Genomic DNA, 17550 nt, shown 5'->3' with positions numbered 1-17550 from the left:
CATCCCGCTTCCCAGGACCCATCTGGCTGTATCCGACGAGCTCCATTCTCTATTTTCTTCCCCAACCACATGAAGACAGAGGACAGAAACAATACGGTCTTGGTAGGAAACAAAAAGATGAGGGTAAGGGGGTTCGTTCTTTTAAGTTACAGATGCAAACGAGGTGAGTAAACACCATTTGTGTCTCTGAAGTCTTCCCCTTATCTCAGCCATGAGTCTGGAGAAAAACCAGGTTTGGTTTTTATTTTTTTTTTAAAAGCTTCTAATTTTCCAGCAGAAATTTGGCAGTGAAAAACTCTCCGGAGGTTTCCATTTGGAAATGTCCCCATCCTTGTGGGAGCCATAGTTCAGCATTTTATGCTTTCCTTGCCTGCTGTCAGCGCAGCTTCCCGGTGAGATGAGTGCACCGTGCTCTCCTCTCGCTGCCCTGTCCTTGAACGTCTGTTCCCCCCGCACTGCCTGTAGCGCAGGGCAGGAAAGGGCCAACCCAAGCTCTGTTGGAACACCACAACAGCTTTTCCAGCTCAAAATAGTCTTTCCAGATCATATTTTTCAAAGGCTGGAGTTGTGCACAGAAAACAGCTGGTTTTCTGGGAACCATTAGTTGTGACAAATACCCAAATTCACAGTTAAATGTGGGGAAGAAAAACATTTCTATGAAATCTTTCTCATCAGCACTGTTCTTCCAATCTCTTTGTTATTCTTCCATTCTCTTTGGCTTTCTGGTGCCTGGGAGAGCAGAGGCTGACGGTGTGTGCTGCTCGGGGTTTTCACCCCCCGGGTTTGCTGGATTTCAGCCCCATGTCCCAGCCGAGAGGCCGGTGCATGAGGGACGTCCTGCTTTGAGCACTGACACTATTGCAGCCTCGCCGTGTCCCCGGGCTCACGGGGATGCCTCATACAAGTGCCTGTGCTGGGTCAGACCAAACACCTGGGTTAGCACCCCTGGCCGGGGCAGAGGCTACTGGGGATACTGGGGAGAGGTGCAAAACCAGCATGGTTTTATGAGTGTATCCCGGACACCAGGTGACTCGGAGGCTTCCTGAGCGAAGCCTTGCATCTGTGGCTTTGGGCAGCTTCTCGTGCCTCCTCAGGCTCCGTTTCAGATGAAGGTGCCCAAATCGCCCGCTCGCAGCCTGCCGCGACTGCCGGCTGGAAGCTCGCCCCGTGCGAGCTGAACTTGGCACCTCTTTCCCGGTTAGCGCTGCCTGAGCGTGCCAGTGGTGCTGAGCGTTTACAGGGTGCTTTATCTCTGCTGAGCGCAGCACAAACCTTGCCTTGGCCTGGAATGTGCCCAGTTATCCTCATTCACAGCAGGTCGGGAGATAGATGAGAGCTGCTCTGCCAAAGGCTGGGCTCCGAGTCAGCGGGTAGAGCTGGGGCCAGCCGAAGAGCCTCGCGCTCCACCTCCCATGCCATGTCTCTGAGCGGCCGCAGGCAATTTTTGCATTTTCTGGCCAGACCTCGGGTAAGAAATGGCTGGCTCCTGCCTTTAGCTGCTAGCACTTCCCTCCTCTCTGTGGTTTATCCAGTGCTTCTAAAGCAGTTTGAGCATTTGCAGAAGGATACATATATTTTTTAAAATTTATTTTGGGTTATGATTGCTTTATTTCAGTTTCAAAGCTTTAGAAAAATACGGTTTTGACAGTAACTGAACACACTTGAGTATTACATACTGTTCTCAGCCACCTGCTAGTAATGAAATCCAGGTGAAAAATGAGACTCCTAGTTTTTTGGTCAGTATTTTTCCTTGTCCCACTTCTTTCAGGTGAGTTGATGTTTGGCTGCCCCTTGCCTGCTTCCAGGAGAAATCTCTCCTGAAGATGCAGAAGCTCAAAGTACCCGGGCAGCTGGTGGTAGTTGAGTTTTCAGGGCACAATGAACACATCTTGCAGTGTCTCCTGATGTACTAACCAAGAGGACTGGATTTATTTTATTTTTTTTTAAGTAATTACTTGAATAAATATCTCCTTTCCAAACTTGCAGGCCCCCTGGCAAGGATCTGAAACCAGTACGCAATTGAATATAAACCCTTGTGCAGCCTAACAGCCTGTACCCGCAGCAGAAGTAAACTGACTTAACCTGCCGGTAATTACCCACAAACACCATCCCTTCCATTCCTCCCTAATTGCTGGAGCTTTCTGGGAGCACTGGCTCAGGCAGCATGCCCTGGGGGCAGCAGTCTTTAAAACTGTCTTTAAAAAAAATACAAAAAGCAAAAAAAACCAACAACCAAAACCACTAAGGATCTTAAAATCCTTTAAAGCTTTAGTAACTTGTGTCTTGTAGCTGAGCCAGGAGATGTAAGCACAAGCCTTGTTCTGGATGCGAGGGAAGCAAGGGCAGCGGGATGAGCTGGGTAGAGAAGTGAAACGAGCTGGCCAAGGAGACTGGCTCCTCGCAGAGCCCTTGGGGGGAGTGGAGGGTGCTGCCGAGGCAAGTGGGACCCCTGCAGACAGCAGGTGGGGTTTTAGGGGTGGGAAACGTTCGGCGTTGCCTGCTGATCTCAGGTCATTTGCTAAGGGGGTAAAACTGGCACTGGCAATGAGACCTGCTCCTTTGGGATGGCGCTTTTCCCTTTTTCATGAGATTTCCATGAAGAAAACTTTGCTGCCCTTTGCTTTTTCCGAAGGAAATCTCTAGAGATCCAGGAGTCCAAAGGTCTTTTGGCCGTAACCCCCATCCTTACTGGTGCCAGGCTAGCCATCCCAGCATCCAGTCCCGGCTCCTGGAGCACATGGGGATAGCAGCTCACTCCCTCCTGCAGCTATTCCCAGAGGCTCCAGAGCAATGAGGCTCACTCACCAGTACAAACCAGTACAAACCATTGTTTCTAATGTGTTTATGCTGCTGAAGCCACATCCGTCTGCCTGCAGTGCAGATACCCTGATGGAGCAAGGGGCTGAGCGTTTGCAGCTCTTGGTAGCCCAGGAGGTGCAGCAGTGCCGAGGACCACCTTGGGGGTTACCTTCCCTCTGTGGTTCCAAACGATGCAGCTACGGAGGAATTCCCTTCTCCACCCCACAGGTGGTCTGGGCTTCCTTCTTCCACACCAGGCCAGGTGCCCGTGGGTTTTCCCACCAGAGGCTGTTAGAGGGGAGGTGTGGGGTGGCCAGCCGTGGTGTCAATCCAGCTCCCAGATCTTCAGACAGGAGCGGAGCACGTAAGGAAAGGAAACACTTAGTGGTGCATGTCTTATCTGCTCCAGGTGCCCCAGGGGCTCCCTGCAGAGAGTCCCTGCCTGGTCTCTGCTGCTTCCCCTTTGTCCTCGAGTCTGGGCTGGCCAAAACCACCAGGCTGGTGAAGTACCAAAAGCCAACAGTTGGACCCAGCCGACCTTGCTGTTTGCTCTAAGGGGACTTATCTTAAGCAATTGGCCCTGCCTTCCTGTTCAGCCGCCTTGCAGCACACTGTTAAACTCAAGCAACAGACTTGTACAGTCAGCATCTTGATAACTAGGGCACTGTCGATCCCTAAATAATTACTGAGCGTTACATGTTTCCTATGATTGGTGTTTCTGGGAACAGGGTGTTTGGGTTCAGCTCCTGGGTTCCTCTCTCAAGGAGATTTTGCCTTTCCTTTGCCACCCTTTTTCTGGGGACTATTGCAATGAGCCTAGCTGCAACGCTGCTGCGTGCCCAGGTAAACCCCTGTGAATTAGCCAGCAGGGAGGAACCCTCCTGCAGCTGTATTTCCTGGAGGAATGAGCACTACTGAGCAAAAATGGGGACAAAAGGTGAGACCTCAGGTGCTCTTGGATGAGGCTTGTGGGATGAAAGGATTTGAGATGCCAAAGCTGCTTTGGCATTGCCTGGTATCACCCGTTTCTGGCACACAGCATGGGAGGGGACAAGCCTTTGGCAGCTTGGAGGTGTCAGGTCATCTTCCGCCAGGCTGCTGTCAATGAGGGGAGATGCTGCTGACAGCCTGAGCCGGCTGCTACGTGGGCAGGAGCATTGCAAACAGGCCAGGAAAAGTGCTGAGGCTGCAGGTAACGTGCCGGCTGCCTTTCCTCGGCGGGGGTGGGCTGACCCCGGGCTGTGGAGCAGATGGGGGATTGTGTGCTGCTCCGTCTTGCCAAGTGAGTGCACTGCCCGGCTCTGCAACCGCCTGGCTGTGCTTGGCCCCTCCTGCCCCTGCTCTGCACACCAGGGCCACCGTGCTGGCCAGCCCTGCCAGCTCCGGGGCAAATGTCCTTCTGGCATAGCCCTCGGCGTCTTCTGATGGGATATTTTTATATGAAATATTTGGCAGCACCTCCAGCCTGTCTCTCCAGCTGGACCACTGCCTGATGCACACCCACAGCTCTGGGGTCCCCAGGTCCACCTCAACGTGTCCCACTTGTGTCCAGCACTTTCTGGGGGCAGGAAGGGGAGAACAGAGGTAGCCCCACCTCTGCTTTGCCTACACCATGTTGCCTTCCCTGCTGCAAAACAAGAGACGTGTTCAGGCTGACGTGTTCAGCCAGAGCAAACACAGAGCTCGTGGCCTCAGGTAGCTGCAGCCCCAGTGCTGGCTGGGGACCAGGCAGCATCTTGGCCCGTGTAAGGCAGCTCTGGGCTTTCTGCGGGGTGTCACAGGGCCAAAGGAGCGGGATGAGGGGGACAGGGGCTGAAACAGCATCTCTGGCCCCAAGGAGAGCGTGGGGCGGGGTTCCCCACAGAGCAGGCACCACCTGGACCTCGGAGGAGATGCAATTAAACCCCCAAATTGTTCCTTTCAAATGATACAAGAAGCAGACACCTCGGGGTGGCCAGAGCCGCCCAGACCCCACGCCCTCAGGGCAGAGCCGGGCTTGCAAAACACCCTTAAAATAGCACAGGGTGTCTGCAGGCTGTGAAGCGCCTGGAAGGGGACAAGGACAAGGAGCAGCCGACCTGGGGAGCATTTGAAACTTGCTGTGTCCTCTCTCCCCGCAGAGGCCAGTGTGGCTGTGAGAACGCTGTGGTGTGTGGGGATGGCTGTGCCACCGGCGCTGCCCAGGCGCGCTGACATGTTGCTGCATTGGCAGGAGCTCAGGACCGGAGCCGGAGGAGGCTGTTGCCAGGCAAAACCCGAGTTGTTTGTGCAGCGACTCCTGTTTGCTGGACTTTGCCATGTGCAGGCTGTCAAGCAGCACCAGATTGTTATCAGCACTGCTGTCTGGGGCTGCCCGTGGTTGTGGGGTGGGATTTCCCTCCCCCCCCTTCTTTCTCCTTTTGTTGGGTTTGGTGTTTATTGTTCAAATGGACAGGAGCTGGCACGGGGCTGTAGGGGGATGGCAGGGGAAACTGCTGCTCGGTAGCTCAAGGGGCTCTGCTGCGCTGGGTTAATGAAACAGCTCCATAGGGGGACCCACGGGGAGCGGCAGGAGGAGGGATACAGCAATTCCTTATGGCCACACAGAGCCATGGGACAGGCTCCATGCACAAGGCAAGGGCAGCTCAGTGATTTTGGAGAAATACCACAGCCCCTGAACGTGCACAGGCTCCTTACGTGCCTTTTCCACGCAGTTTCTTTTCCCTTTGGCCCCAGAGGACGTTTCCCGTGACTCCCTGTGTCAAAGGGTCCTGCAAGTGCCACAGCAGGGCCGTGCGGAGGGCCCTGTCCTTACCCTCGGAGCAGAGGGGGACAAGCACAGGGGTGTGAGACCCTGCCATGACGCTCCCATCAGCCAGCACTGTCTGGGGGTGCCCGGCCATGGGTGGGGCCCCAGGGTGCTGCAGGGCTCAGCCCGCTCACAGGCCCCGGGGGAGCTCAGGCCGCTGCAGGCCCGAGCCCAGCCGGCCTCACCCCCACCCCGACCCAGCAACCCATCGTGAACTACACCTCCCAGCACCCCCCGCGCCGCCGCTCCCTATTGGCTGCCGTCGCGCGTTGGTCACGCCTCCGCGTTGCCACTGGCCGAGGCGGGCTGGAGGGGCGTGGCTGTCTCGGTCCCGCCCTCCCGCCGCCGCTGTGTGGGGAGCGGGCGGGCCCCGGGAGCGCTGTGGGGGCCGGGGGTGCCCGGGGCCCCCTGTCCCGCCCGGGGCCGCCCCGGGGCCGTGCCAGCCGCCTCGCCCCCGCGCTGCCATGCTGGTGGCTGGCTCGCCGTGCCGCCCCGCGGGGCTGGAGGAGCAGCGGGGCTGCGGGGCCCGGCGGGGCGGCGAGGTAAGGGCTGGGCTCGGTGCGGGCCTGCCCGAGCGGCTCCCCATTGACATCGCTCTCCCCCCCCCCACCCCGGGACGGGCGGGGTGCTGCCGCCGAGGCGTCCCGTGGGGCGAGGGCTGGCGGTGTTCCCCCTCCCGGAGCCGCTGTCCCCGTCCCCCCGCCTGTGAGACCCCCCCCTCCTCCCGGGCCGCTGTCCCCGTCCCCCAGCCCGGGGCCCCCTCCCGGGGCCGGCTGCGGGAGGACAGGGGCAGGGACACGGACACGTCGGGCCGACCCTCGTGTTCATCTGCTTTGCAACGAGCCTGACAAGAAGGGTGCTGAGGAGCGGGAGCAGGCTGGGGTGCTGGGAGCCCACCCAGGGCTCCCTGGGGATGGGGTGACCCTGGCCTGGCAGGGGGACATTGGGGTGGCTGGCCAGGGAATTCTCGGGGTGGCCTGAGCCCCGCAGGAGCTGCGGGGGGTGTGGGAGCTGGGCAAAGGCCCTGCCTGCAGGCGTGGGCCTGGGGGGAAACTGAGGCGGGGGGGGGGCAATAGGACATGCCTGCTGGGACAGGTGCTGGGGGCTGGCAGGAGGCTGGGGGCTGTGTCCAGTTGTAGAGCTTGTGCTGCTGTTCCCGGGCTGGGCATGGGATCCCTCTGATGTTCCCATTAACCCAGAGGTCTGAGAACCATCTGGCATCGCCCAGAGCTTTTGCGTTTGGAGTCCAGTGTGCAACATTGGAATCCTAAGGTGTCCATGGAGCTTTGCAGGCCCTCCCTGTCCCTCCCGGCTAATCGGACCTGTCTCCAGCTTCAGTCCACCTACAAAGTCCTGAAAAGTTGTGGATTGCTTCTATTTGTGAGACTTATTTTTCCCTCTGAAAAAAAAAACCAACAACCAGGTGCAGTTTTTCCTCTACTTCCTGCATTCCCCTTCCCTCAGGTTTCCCCAGGGACAGCAGGATTGCTCTGCAGCTCGGGGCTTTGCTTGTGGAGAGTTGGTGGCTCCCCAAACAACCGTGCCACCTCTGAGTGGCTGCAGAGATCCTGACATGGGCTGGAAGCTGGAAACCCTGGGACAGTGGGTGGGAAGGACCCCAGACAGCAGTGCCGGTGCTTGTCCTGACACGAGCTGAAGCCTGAAATCAGTGCTTTGGAGCAGGCTGGGGGGAGGCCAGCTGTGGCTGGGATGCCTTAGACCTTCGCCACCGATGTCTAGCAGGTACTGCTGAAACTCTGTAGGCTGGGACCTTTGCACCCGTCATGAAAGTGCCTCAGTTTTGTTTCTGCGTGCTGTGGCAGTGGGGTGTGCACTGCTGCAGGGCTATCTGTTCTCTGCAGCAGCAGCAACTCTGCCCTTCTCCATAGAACCTCTTTGGGTTTTCAGGATGAGGATTTGGGGATCCCGTTGCTCTCTTCCTGGAGCGTGGCTGCAGCTGGGTTTGCTTGCCGGGAGCAGGTCTGGCTGGGGCTGCTGCAGGGACAGCTTGTGCCAAGGGGGTTGCACTCACACATCGGCTCTGTGCGTCAGTGGGGCCAAGCTCTGGCGCTGCTCTTGCCCCCCAGTACAGCCCAGGGACAACATGCTGCCTGGTTTTTGGCAGGAACACAGGTTACGAGGGGCAAACCCTCTCAGCTGGGTGGCTGCAATGGTGTTTGTTTAACCTTGCCTTATCAGGAATGATTTTTCAACACCTGACTAAGCACTGGCACCAGTGGGGGGGGTGGGGGGGGTGGTGTCGCTGCTCAGCACACCCATCTTCCTGCTCATGGGGGATTAACTCCTTCCCCTGGTGTCTCTGTTGGGATCCTCCACCTGCCCTGTGCCATCTGGAGCCTGGGAGCAGGTTACGTGGGTGGCATGGGTCAGAGCATCACCTCTGTGCCTCAGTTTCGCCATGAGCAGAAGCAGGAGGTGATACCCTACCCAGCAACGGTGCAGCAAGGGTTAACCGCAGCGCCCGTGAGGATTGCTTAATGCAGCAAAACATAAGGAGCCTCTGCGTAGGGATGATTAAAATGCACCTTCAAAGGTCACCCTGAGCTGTCATGGAAAAGCAGTGGGGCGGGCTGAGCTCCCCAGCTCCTTGCTGCCTTCGGGGTTGGAAGTCCTGCTGCCTGTGTCCCGTGGATTTGCCTTGCCGACGTCTCTCCGTTGCTGTCCTCTCCCAGGGAGCCTCTTGGAGCACCAAAGAAGCTCTTTCTCCCCAAACTGTGAGTCAGCGCAGAGCCAGCTCAGCACCCAGCGCAGCGATGGCATGAGCCTGCTCCTGCCCTCACCCCCATCTCGCTTCCGTGGTGACTCGGCCCTGGGGCATCCCTTGCGCTCAGCGGTCAGAGCCGTTGGATGCGGGCACTGCTCGCTTTGCTGGGGTGGCTGCAGTTTGGTGCCAGCCAGAGCCCACGGTGTGCCGTGCCCCGCTGCCTGACGCTTGGGGAAGGACATGGCTGTGCTGACAGCTGCTGTGTGGTCACCTCGTGCCACCCCACACCCCTTCCTTGCTTGGGGGAGTGCCAGGCTGCTCCCGCCATCTCAGCAGTGATTTGGAGGCAGCAGGGAGGCAAGACACGTGCCATCACCTAGGCTGTGCCCGGCTCCAGCTCTTGGGTATCTCTCCCGGTGAAGCCAGGTGACAGCCCTGGGGCTTGTCCCTTCACAGGGATGTGGAAAAGACCCCTGGAGAAGCGGTTCCCTGCCCTGTTGATCCACGGCTGCAAAGTGGGACGTGCCCTCCTGCTGCTGCCATCCTGTGACATGTCCCATCTCCCACAGGTGAATCCTGGCAGTGGGACACTCGCTGCCACCTTGCCACAGGAGGCTGGGAGTGTCACGCCGGGTGCTGAGTGTGGGGGCAGAGCAGGTTTGGGGCCAGAGCTGCCCTTTGAGCTTCCCTGTTGTAAACGGGCTGGAAGGTGCATGTCCCATGGTGCCGTCAGTTTTGGAAGGCTTCTTGATTTTGGAAAATGTTGCTGTTCCCGGCATTGATGCTGTGGGTTTCCCTCACCTCCCCCAGCTGTGGGGTGGGGGTGTTGGGTGGCTGTGCCCTGCCCACCACAGGGGTCTTCCACAGCCGTGGATGGAGGGGGGTGATGTGGGGAGAAGCGGGGTGCTGGGAGCTGCTGTGGTGCAGCGTGGCTGATGGCACGGGGCGAGCATCTACCTGGCTGTGTGCCATGCGAGGGAGGAGCGCAATAAAATGCGGATCATGCCTTTGCCCACCCAGGACAGCCAGAGCTGCAGGTCCTGTGGGAGCAGCAGCCTTGCAGGCTCTCCAGTGCAGCTCCTGCAGCCAGCTCACCTGGTAACTGGGTGCTGTGGGAGCAAGGCTGCCCGCTCGTGATGGGTTTGCAGGCAGCATCCCGCTCTCCCGGCTGCAGCTGAGCTGTTTTATTTTGGGTCCTGGGGGCTGGCAGGGGGCCAGGCCTGCCTGCTGGCTTTGCCTGGGCTGGCAATGCCTTCGCCTGTGGCTACTGGGACGGGGTGCCCGGCTCTGTGTCCCCAGCAGTGCAGGCAGCGTGGGGGGGGGGGGGGGGGGTGGGGTGGGGCGTTGCCTGCACTGTGTGTGTCTCCTTGCCACATCTCTCCCTGCACCCGGAGCAAAGCAGGGTGCAGGTCTCCGCTGGCTGAGGCATCCCTCTGGGGTGGGCTGTGGGAGCTTTGTGTCCGACACCATGGGCACTGCTGCTGCTCCCTCCGGGTCTCCATGGCACCACTGCTCCCCGCTGGGTTTGCACAGGGGTTGTGTGCCATGGGATGGAGCAGTGTGGTTGTGGGCACCCAAGGGGGCTGAGACCCTGCCTGCTCCCTGGGCAGGCAGATCTACATCCCGGGCTCATATCCTGCCTGCAAGGTTGGTGCTGGGCTCCCGTTCAAAAGTCCCAGCACAGGTGACCGAGCGCAGACGGTGCTGGGGGACAGGTCCCAGCCTCACGGTGCCACCGTGGCTCCTGCTCGGTGCCACCGTGGCTCCTGCTCGTAGTGGGACCTGAGGGATTTCTGCAGGGAATGGGAAGAGGAGGCTGGTGCTTCCCTGCCTGGAGCTGGGGCCTGAGCACCTCCTCCGTAGTGGGTGCCGCCACCGGCACCTGTATCAGCAGCGTGGGTTGGAGGAAGCGATGCTGCCGGCGTTCATCTGCGGAATGCCCTTTCTGCTACTGCTGCCCTGTCTCGGTCGTGGTTTTGTGCAAGCACCGTGTTCCTCCTGGTTTTGGGGGGACCCTGCACCAGCCCCCCCTTCCCCCTCGCCTCCTTCCCATGGCTGGGAGCACTTGAACCTTTTTCCACCCTCTCTTCTCCCAGCAGCACACCAGTGCTCTCCGTAGGTGTTTTGGGGGGATTATTTTAGCTCTAGGGGCTGGGTGCTGCATCCCCCTGTCTGTGGTTGGCATCTGTGGGTGCTGTTGTGATGCAGGCAGAGAAATTTCCCCTGCACCACTGAAAACTTGCGAGCTGGTGGGATGCTGCGGTGCAAAAATGGGACAAGGACGGGGAGTGGGGGGGGATTCAGGCCTGCTGCATCCCTGTGTTTTCAGCTCGGGGGCTGGCTGAGGGGTCCCCATGGGCACTGAGCCACCCCTGCAGTGGGGGGACTCGGAGGGTCCTGGTCTTGTGCTCTGAATGGGGGGTCCCGCTTGTGGCACCCCCATCACTGAACCCTGGTTGGGTGCAGCCAGCCCCCCCCCGCCCCGCTTCCCCCAGCAGAGAGGAGAAAAATACCTGCTTGGAGAAAATAGAGCGTGGAAACTGCTTTTCCCTGGAGAGCTGGGGGGCAGCTGCAGCATGGGGGGGTCAGAAAGGAGCTGAACCCTGTGCTGGAGTGCAGAGAGCACCCTGTAACGGGTGGCTGGTTTCCGTTTTAACCGTGTTAACGGATCTGGGGAGAGGGGTAAAAAAAACCCAACTTGGCGGAGATGTTTATCGGAATTTGTGCCGGGGGGGGGCAGTTAGCGGGAACCCCAGGCACTGCAGTATTTCTGCTGCTGACTGCAAACCACAGCTCCCAGGACCTGCCACTGTCCTGTGGGCCCCCCGGGCTCTGGTTTTCCCGTGGAGGTGGTAAACCAAGGCTCGGGCACCGGGGGTGTCACCGCTCTCCCGGCCGGCGATGCCGCAGCTCGGGTGCTGTGGCATGGTCCCGGCGTGTCACACCTCCCGGGGTGCAGAGCAACACCCCTGCCTGATTTCATCAGGTGCTGCCCAGCCTGACGCAAGAGCGCGGGGGCGATGGGCGCGTGGCCCCGTGGCCCATGCGGGGTGGCTGCCTGAGTCACCCCTTCCGGTGCCCACCGCGCTCGTCCCGCCGCCGCCGGCTGCTTGTCCTGGGGATGCTCGGCGGCTCCCAGCTGCCCTGGTGCTGGGCTAAAGCCATTGCTCTTTCTTTCCTAGGACAGAGGGGTCGAGGTCCACCAAGCAGCTGGGGAAGGGGCCCAGCACCTTCATCCCCCTGGGAGAGGTAAGAGCGGTGAGGGTGGTCTTAGGTCTGTGCATCCCTCCCTGCTGGGGGCTCCTCCACCCCTCCCTGCCCTGGGTGGGGGGGCCAGGGCACTGTTAAGGAAAGATTCCCACCCCCCTGACCCCAACTGTTAGTGCCTAGCTGGGGTGGGATGCTGGGGAGGGGGGGTGAATGGGGAGGAGGGGTGGGATGGGGATGGGTCACCCAGCCTGGGGTATCCCTGTGGCAGTGGGGGGGGGGGGGGGGGGAGACTTGTTTTGGAGGAATGGGGAGCAGTTCTGTTGTTTCACCTTGGTGTTTTCCTACCCCAAGTCCCTGCCCCGCTTGTGCCTCAGTTTCCCCACTCATCCAAACACTTCTGCCTTTCCCCTGTGCTGCAGAGGCAGCCCCCGTCCTGCCCCCCTGAAAACTGCACCCCGAAATCCCCGGGGGCTCCCTGTGCTGGGGCACCCTCAGTCCTATCTCAGCACCCACTGCTGGTGTCCCAGATGGTTCCCCCTTCGGCAGAGATAGCACCGTGGTTTCGTCACCGCGGCGGGGGTGGAGAGGCTGGGAGGGGGGAGCTGAGCCCCATCTCCTCCCCGCTGCACACCAGTGCCCAAATAAACAACCCAACCCGCGGGCCGAGCAAGCTGGGCTGTGCGGGCTCTGGCATGGAGACCCCCAATCACCCCCTGCCCCCCCGGAGTGGGGAGACAGGCAGTGGGGGCTGCCGGCGCTGTCCGTACCGGGCGGCGGGTGGGAGGCTGGGTGCCTTCAACTGGGTGAGCATCTGATGCTGTGGGTTGGGTGCTCCTGGATGCCTGAGTCCTGCTGGCCACTGGAGCTTAATGCAAGGCGGGGAGGTCTCCCTTCTAGGTTAGGGGGGCTGTTGGGAAGAGTGGGGGGCTGCGGCACACAGCCCTTCACCACCCTCCTCTCCCCGTCCTGGCAGATCCCACAGGAAGCGCAGAGAGCAGCCTGCGCCAGCTCCTCATCGAGGCCTTCGTCTCGGCGGGCAGGGTGGACAACATCACCATGGTCATGGGGCTGCACCCCCAGTATCTCAGCAGCTTCTGGAAGACCCAGTACCTCCTCCTGCGCATGGACGGGCCCCTGCCCTACCACAAGCGCCACTACATCGCCATCATGGTGAGGATGGGGGTCCCTGGGGGTGTGGGGTCCCTGGGGGTGACGTGGGGTCCTGGCACCGCTGCTGGGTTTTTGCCTGGAGGCGGGAAGGTTTGGGACCCCACAGATGGGCCCTCTCTGACCTGTGGTCCCGGAGCCTTGGAAGCCCCTTTGGGGTTAGTCCCGCGGTGCCCACCTGGGGTAGCCCAGCACCCCCTCCGCTCCAGGGCCCCTGGGGACTGGCATTGGCAGGGGGCTGTGCAGATGTCCCTGGCTTATCCCCAGGGAAAACCCTCCAAGAGTGATGTGGGGGGGTGGGGGTGGGGTGGCTCCCTGCCTTGGCTTCTCCAAGGGCTTGTAGCAGGGTTGGGGTCCCCTGGGCAGCGCTGGGGGCTGACTGCCCAGCTTTCCCCACAGGCGGCAGCCCGGCACCAGTGCTCCTACCTGTGGGTTTGCACATGGGGGAGTTCCTGCAGGCAGGGGGCAACCCAGCGTGGCTGCAGGGGCTGCACTGTGCCCCTCAAAAACTCAGGAACCTCAACGAGATCAACAAACTGCTGGCCCACAGGCCCTGGCTCGTCACCAAGGAGCACATCGAGGTGAGATGATGCTGCCGCACTACAAAACACGCTGGGTTTGGGTGCTTGACCCCAGGGGCCGCATCCCTGCTTGCACAACCCTCCCAAGTTGAACCCTTTTAGAGCTGGGGGAGTCTGAGCTGGAGGGCAGGGTCTGTGTTGCTCCAACAGACGGGAAGGGGAGACATGTCCCCCGTGACTGGGGACTGTCCTGCTGACAGCGGCTGGTCTATGGGAGAGGCACATCCCAAACACCCTCCTGTCTCCCTGCCCTTGGCTTACCACAGCTCTGGGGTGTGGTGGGGGGTACGGCACAGCGAGCTGGGGGCTGGGGGATCTCTCCAACCCCTCTGCCTTGCAGCTCTGCTGAAGACGGGGGAGCACAGCTGGTCGCTGGCGGAGCTGGTGCAGGCCCTGGTGCTCCTCACCCACTACCACTCGCTCGATTCCTTTGTCTTTGGCTGCGGCATCAACCCCGAGGAGGACCAGGATGGGGGCACAGCTGCCAGCCCCCCTCACCCCACAAGCGACAGTAGCCCAGCCTCCGACGACAGCCTGGGGAGCTCTGGGTAAAGGGGGAGCTTTGCCTTGTGGGGGTGTGGGTGGAAAGAGAAGGCGTGGTGGGTGCTGGACTGCTTATGGTGCTTCCCCTGGGAGTCACCCCAGGGCCTTTTATTGGGAACAGCGGATGCTTTAGGGCTGTGCAGTAACATCCTCTGTGCGGTAGCATCCTCCACAGGGCTTCCCCTTCCTCCTGGTCCCAGGGACAAGGCGTGGGAGCAGATGGGACCTGAGCAGGACAAATCCAGAGGCAAATGCTCTTTAGAGCAGCCCTGGGGCTGTTCCAAGTGACAGCAGAGCTGAGAGTGGCTCTGTGCTGCTGGAGGCTTGCAACCCCTCTGCAGCCGTTTGCAGCCTGGGGCAGGGTTGACTCTGTCCTCTGCTTTGCCAGGGCAAAGATGCCATGCAGGAGGTGGAAGTGCTGATGGAGAGGATGAAGCTGCTGCAGGAAAGCCAGCTGGAGGAGGAGGGTGTCACGCAGGAGGAGATGGCGACGCGCTTTGAACAGGAGAAGACTGAGAGTTTGCTGGTCGCTCCCTCGGGTGAGGAGGTGCAGGGATGCAGCCGGCTGGGGACGGGGTCCCTTTGGGCCTGGGAAATCCCAGGGAAGGGGGGAAGGAGCCAGCATCTTCCCAGGGAAAAGCAGGACTAGGCCCTCAGCTGCAGGGCTGGCTCTGTCTGGGGTCACACCACAATCACTCATGGCCACTGCGGTGGTGCCTTGTAGATATTGTGGATCACTCCCTGCAGTCCAACGTCCTCTGCTTCGTGGAGGACCCCCGAGTTCGGCTACAAAGACTTCACGCGGAGAGGCGAGCAGAGCACCCCCCACTTTCCGTGCGCAGGTGGGTGTTGGCAGTCCCCACGCCAGCAAGAGGGGAAGGGGTGGCAGGGTGCTGGGTGGCAGGTCCTGCTTGTCTTGGTGAGGGGACAGCGGGGCGGTTCCTGGGGCCATGGACAGCGTGGGTGCAGAGGGTGAGGGCCTGGAACCAGGCTGGAGCTGCCTGAGCCATGCACCGAGATGGTAATAGCTGCGGGGGGGGTGGTGGTGGTGTGTCAATGTGCGTGGGAGACCCCAGCTTGTGTCCCTGGCTTTGAAGGGACCCCACATTTCCCCATCAAGCCCCTATCCCAGCAGATTTCTCCGGCAGGATTACACCTGGGAGGACCACGGCTACTCGCTGATCAACCGCCTCTACCCTGACGTGGGGCAACTCCTGGATGAGAAGTTTCAAGTCGTCTACAACCTGACGTACAACACCATCGCCATGCACTGTGGCGTGGACACGTCCATGCTGCGCCGGGCCATCTGGAACTACGTCCACTGCGTCTTCGGGATCCGGTAGGTCCCTGAGCCACGGCTGGAGCCTGGTCTCTGCCTTGGTGGAGCCCATGAGCAGGTCCAGCCTGGGAGCCTGCAACTTGGTCTTGGTGAGGCTGTTACTGCTGCTTAGACTAAGGCAAAGTGATGCTGTTGGGGGCTCGGCTTAGGTCCAGGAAGACCCCAGGGTATGCGAATGGGCAGGGGTTCTGCCTGGAGTAACGTGCCCTCCTCTCTCCCCCAGCTACGACGACTACGACTATGGGGAGGTGAACCAGCTCCTGGAGCGCAGCTTGAAGATCTACATCAAGACGGTGGCTTGCTACCCTGAGAAAACCACCAAGCGGATGTACACACAGTTCTGGAGACACTTCAAGCACTCGGAAAAGGTGCTGCCCCATCCCTTCCCCTCCTGGCAGGGTACGGCGGGGTGCTGAGCCCCCCATGCCCTGACCACCCCGCTCTCCTGTGTAGGTGCACATCAACCTGCTCTTGCTGGAGGCTCGGATGCAGGCAGCTCTGCTCTACGCCCTGAGAGCTGTCACCCGCTACATGACCTGACCGGCCTCTGCTCCCTTCTCCTCCTCCTGCCCCAGGTTTGGGGGAGAGGCCAGGGGGGAGCTGATACCCTAAAGAGTTTGCTGGAATATTGTCTTCCCCGCTTAAGGGGCCTGGAGCTGTGAAAGGAAAGGGGGGGCTTTCTTGCCCCTCATCCCAGGAGAGGGGACGCCCAAGAAGCCCTGGGTGCCAGGAAGAGCCTGGCCTGCTGTCCTGGGGCTCAGAGAGCTGGGGGTGCTCGACTGCTCCATGCCTTTCTCGGAGTGAGCCTGAAAGAAGCCAGACTGGGGTGCTGTGGGTGCTGCTTTCACCGTGCGGTGCTGGTGTTACACCTCTGTGCCACCTCCCGGCACCAAGGCTGCCGCCGTGCAGGATGCTTTTCGTGCCAGAGATCACGAGAGGGTATCGTATCGTGGGCTTCGCCCCTGCTTCTTGGGGTCTTGTCATGCTGGAAGACAGGCAGCTGCTGGCAGGGATGCTGCCCTGGCACCCCCTCCCCCCCCCGCTGCAGCTCGCACCCAAGGATGGCACCACAGGAGTGGTGGGAAGGACCCAGCCACCCCGTTGCCCAGCCGGACAGCCCCCCGTGCCACCCGCTTCCGAGCTGAGTCCCCCCGTGTTGTGGAGCCGCAGCCTCTTCCCCAGCCATGCAGACCCCCACTCCTCCCTGCCCGGCCTGGGTGTTTCCACTGCCTTCAGCGTCCGCTGTGACACGGGGTCCCCTCCGTGGCTGGGGGTGTGCGCAGCCCCTTGCTGCTCCTCCCCGTGGACCCTGGCACGGCCAGACCCCAGCCCAGCCCTTGGATGGGGGCTGGCAGGGCTGCAGGGGGGGGTTAAGCTTTGCCTGCCCAAGCCCCCTGCAACTGGGGATGTGAAGTGCCTCTTAAGCTGGGTCCCAGGGCAGGAGCAGGGTGTGTAGTGCCTGCGGTGTGTTTTACACTTTTTTGCGTCATTTTCCAGCCACTGGCACATCTCTGCTGCCTCAGCCTTCGGGGTGAGGCGGGGGGAGCTGTGCTGGGGCATGGGGCTGCCTGCGCCTGCCCATCCTGGGGTGGGATGGGGGGTGGCCATAGCTTTACCCAGATGTGCCCGAGCATTTCCCAGCGGTGCGGGTCGCCGGGGAGGTGCCTGTTTGGGAGGGCCCCGGCTCCTGGCTCTGCTGGAGCAGGGGTCAGGGTCTGGCAGCATCACCTGCTGCTCAGCCACTCTTGGTTTGTAGCTCCAATTAAGTTATTTCTGTATTTTTTTGGGTGTATTTAATCCTGACTGGGCATGGAAATGCCACTGTGGCTTTGCTACAGATTTTGTTTTGAAAAAATAAAATTGTTCTTTTTTTTTTTTTTTCTTCTTCTTCTTCTTTTTTTTTCTTTTTTTTCTTTTTCCTAACGCCTCTGCAGGACAGCGCTGCCAAGCAAGTGTGCGTGCGATGCAGTTTCCCTTTCCCTTTGCTCAGCGCTAGATCCTGCATAGTGCAGTACGGGGTGGGGGTGTCCAACTGCTCTGGGGGTGGCTGGGAGCAGCCCTGGGTTGTCCAGGAGGGCACGTGGGGGGCCCACGCACTCCCCATTTGCCTGAAGCGGGTGGGCTGGGCTCCAGTGCACCCTCCTTGCAGGGACCATTGCCAGCCCATCCTGGGTGCAGCACCCTCCCAGAGAGCTGGGATTTGGGGCGCCAACACTCATCCCAGTGTGGGTGTCCCACGGGATGCTCCGGTCCTGCTGCTGGGATGGAGCTGAGTGGGCTATAGTGGAGCTGGGCGGGTGGAGCAGCACTGGGGGCATCTCAGCCCCGTGATGTGGAGCTCAGCACTTATCAGGGTGCAGGCAGGAGCCCCTGGCAGCTGCCGATAAGATCCCCGAGG

General features: G+C 60.5%; 1 protein-coding gene across 1 annotated transcript; it reads left to right on the top strand.

Annotated features, from left to right (window-relative positions):
* Window positions 1-12214: 12214 nt before the first annotated feature.
* Window positions 12215-16337, top strand: SESN2 (sestrin 2). Its single transcript, XM_056331541.1, is given in 12 exon segments — window positions 12215-12299; window positions 12496-12692; window positions 13089-13116; window positions 13119-13271; window positions 13611-13819; window positions 14202-14352; window positions 14538-14587; window positions 14589-14630; window positions 14632-14655; window positions 14962-15152; window positions 15376-15520; window positions 15606-16337. Coding segments are annotated over 12 exon segments (1362 nt in total). The 3' UTR covers window positions 15693-16337.
* Window positions 16338-17550: the final 1213 nt, after the last annotated feature.

This window comes from Falco biarmicus, chromosome 3 (assembly GCF_023638135.1).
Source record: "Falco biarmicus isolate bFalBia1 chromosome 3, bFalBia1.pri, whole genome shotgun sequence".
Lineage (NCBI taxonomy): Eukaryota > Metazoa > Chordata > Aves > Falconiformes > Falconidae > Falco > Falco biarmicus.
This window is presented reverse-complemented; position numbering and strand designations above follow the sequence as displayed.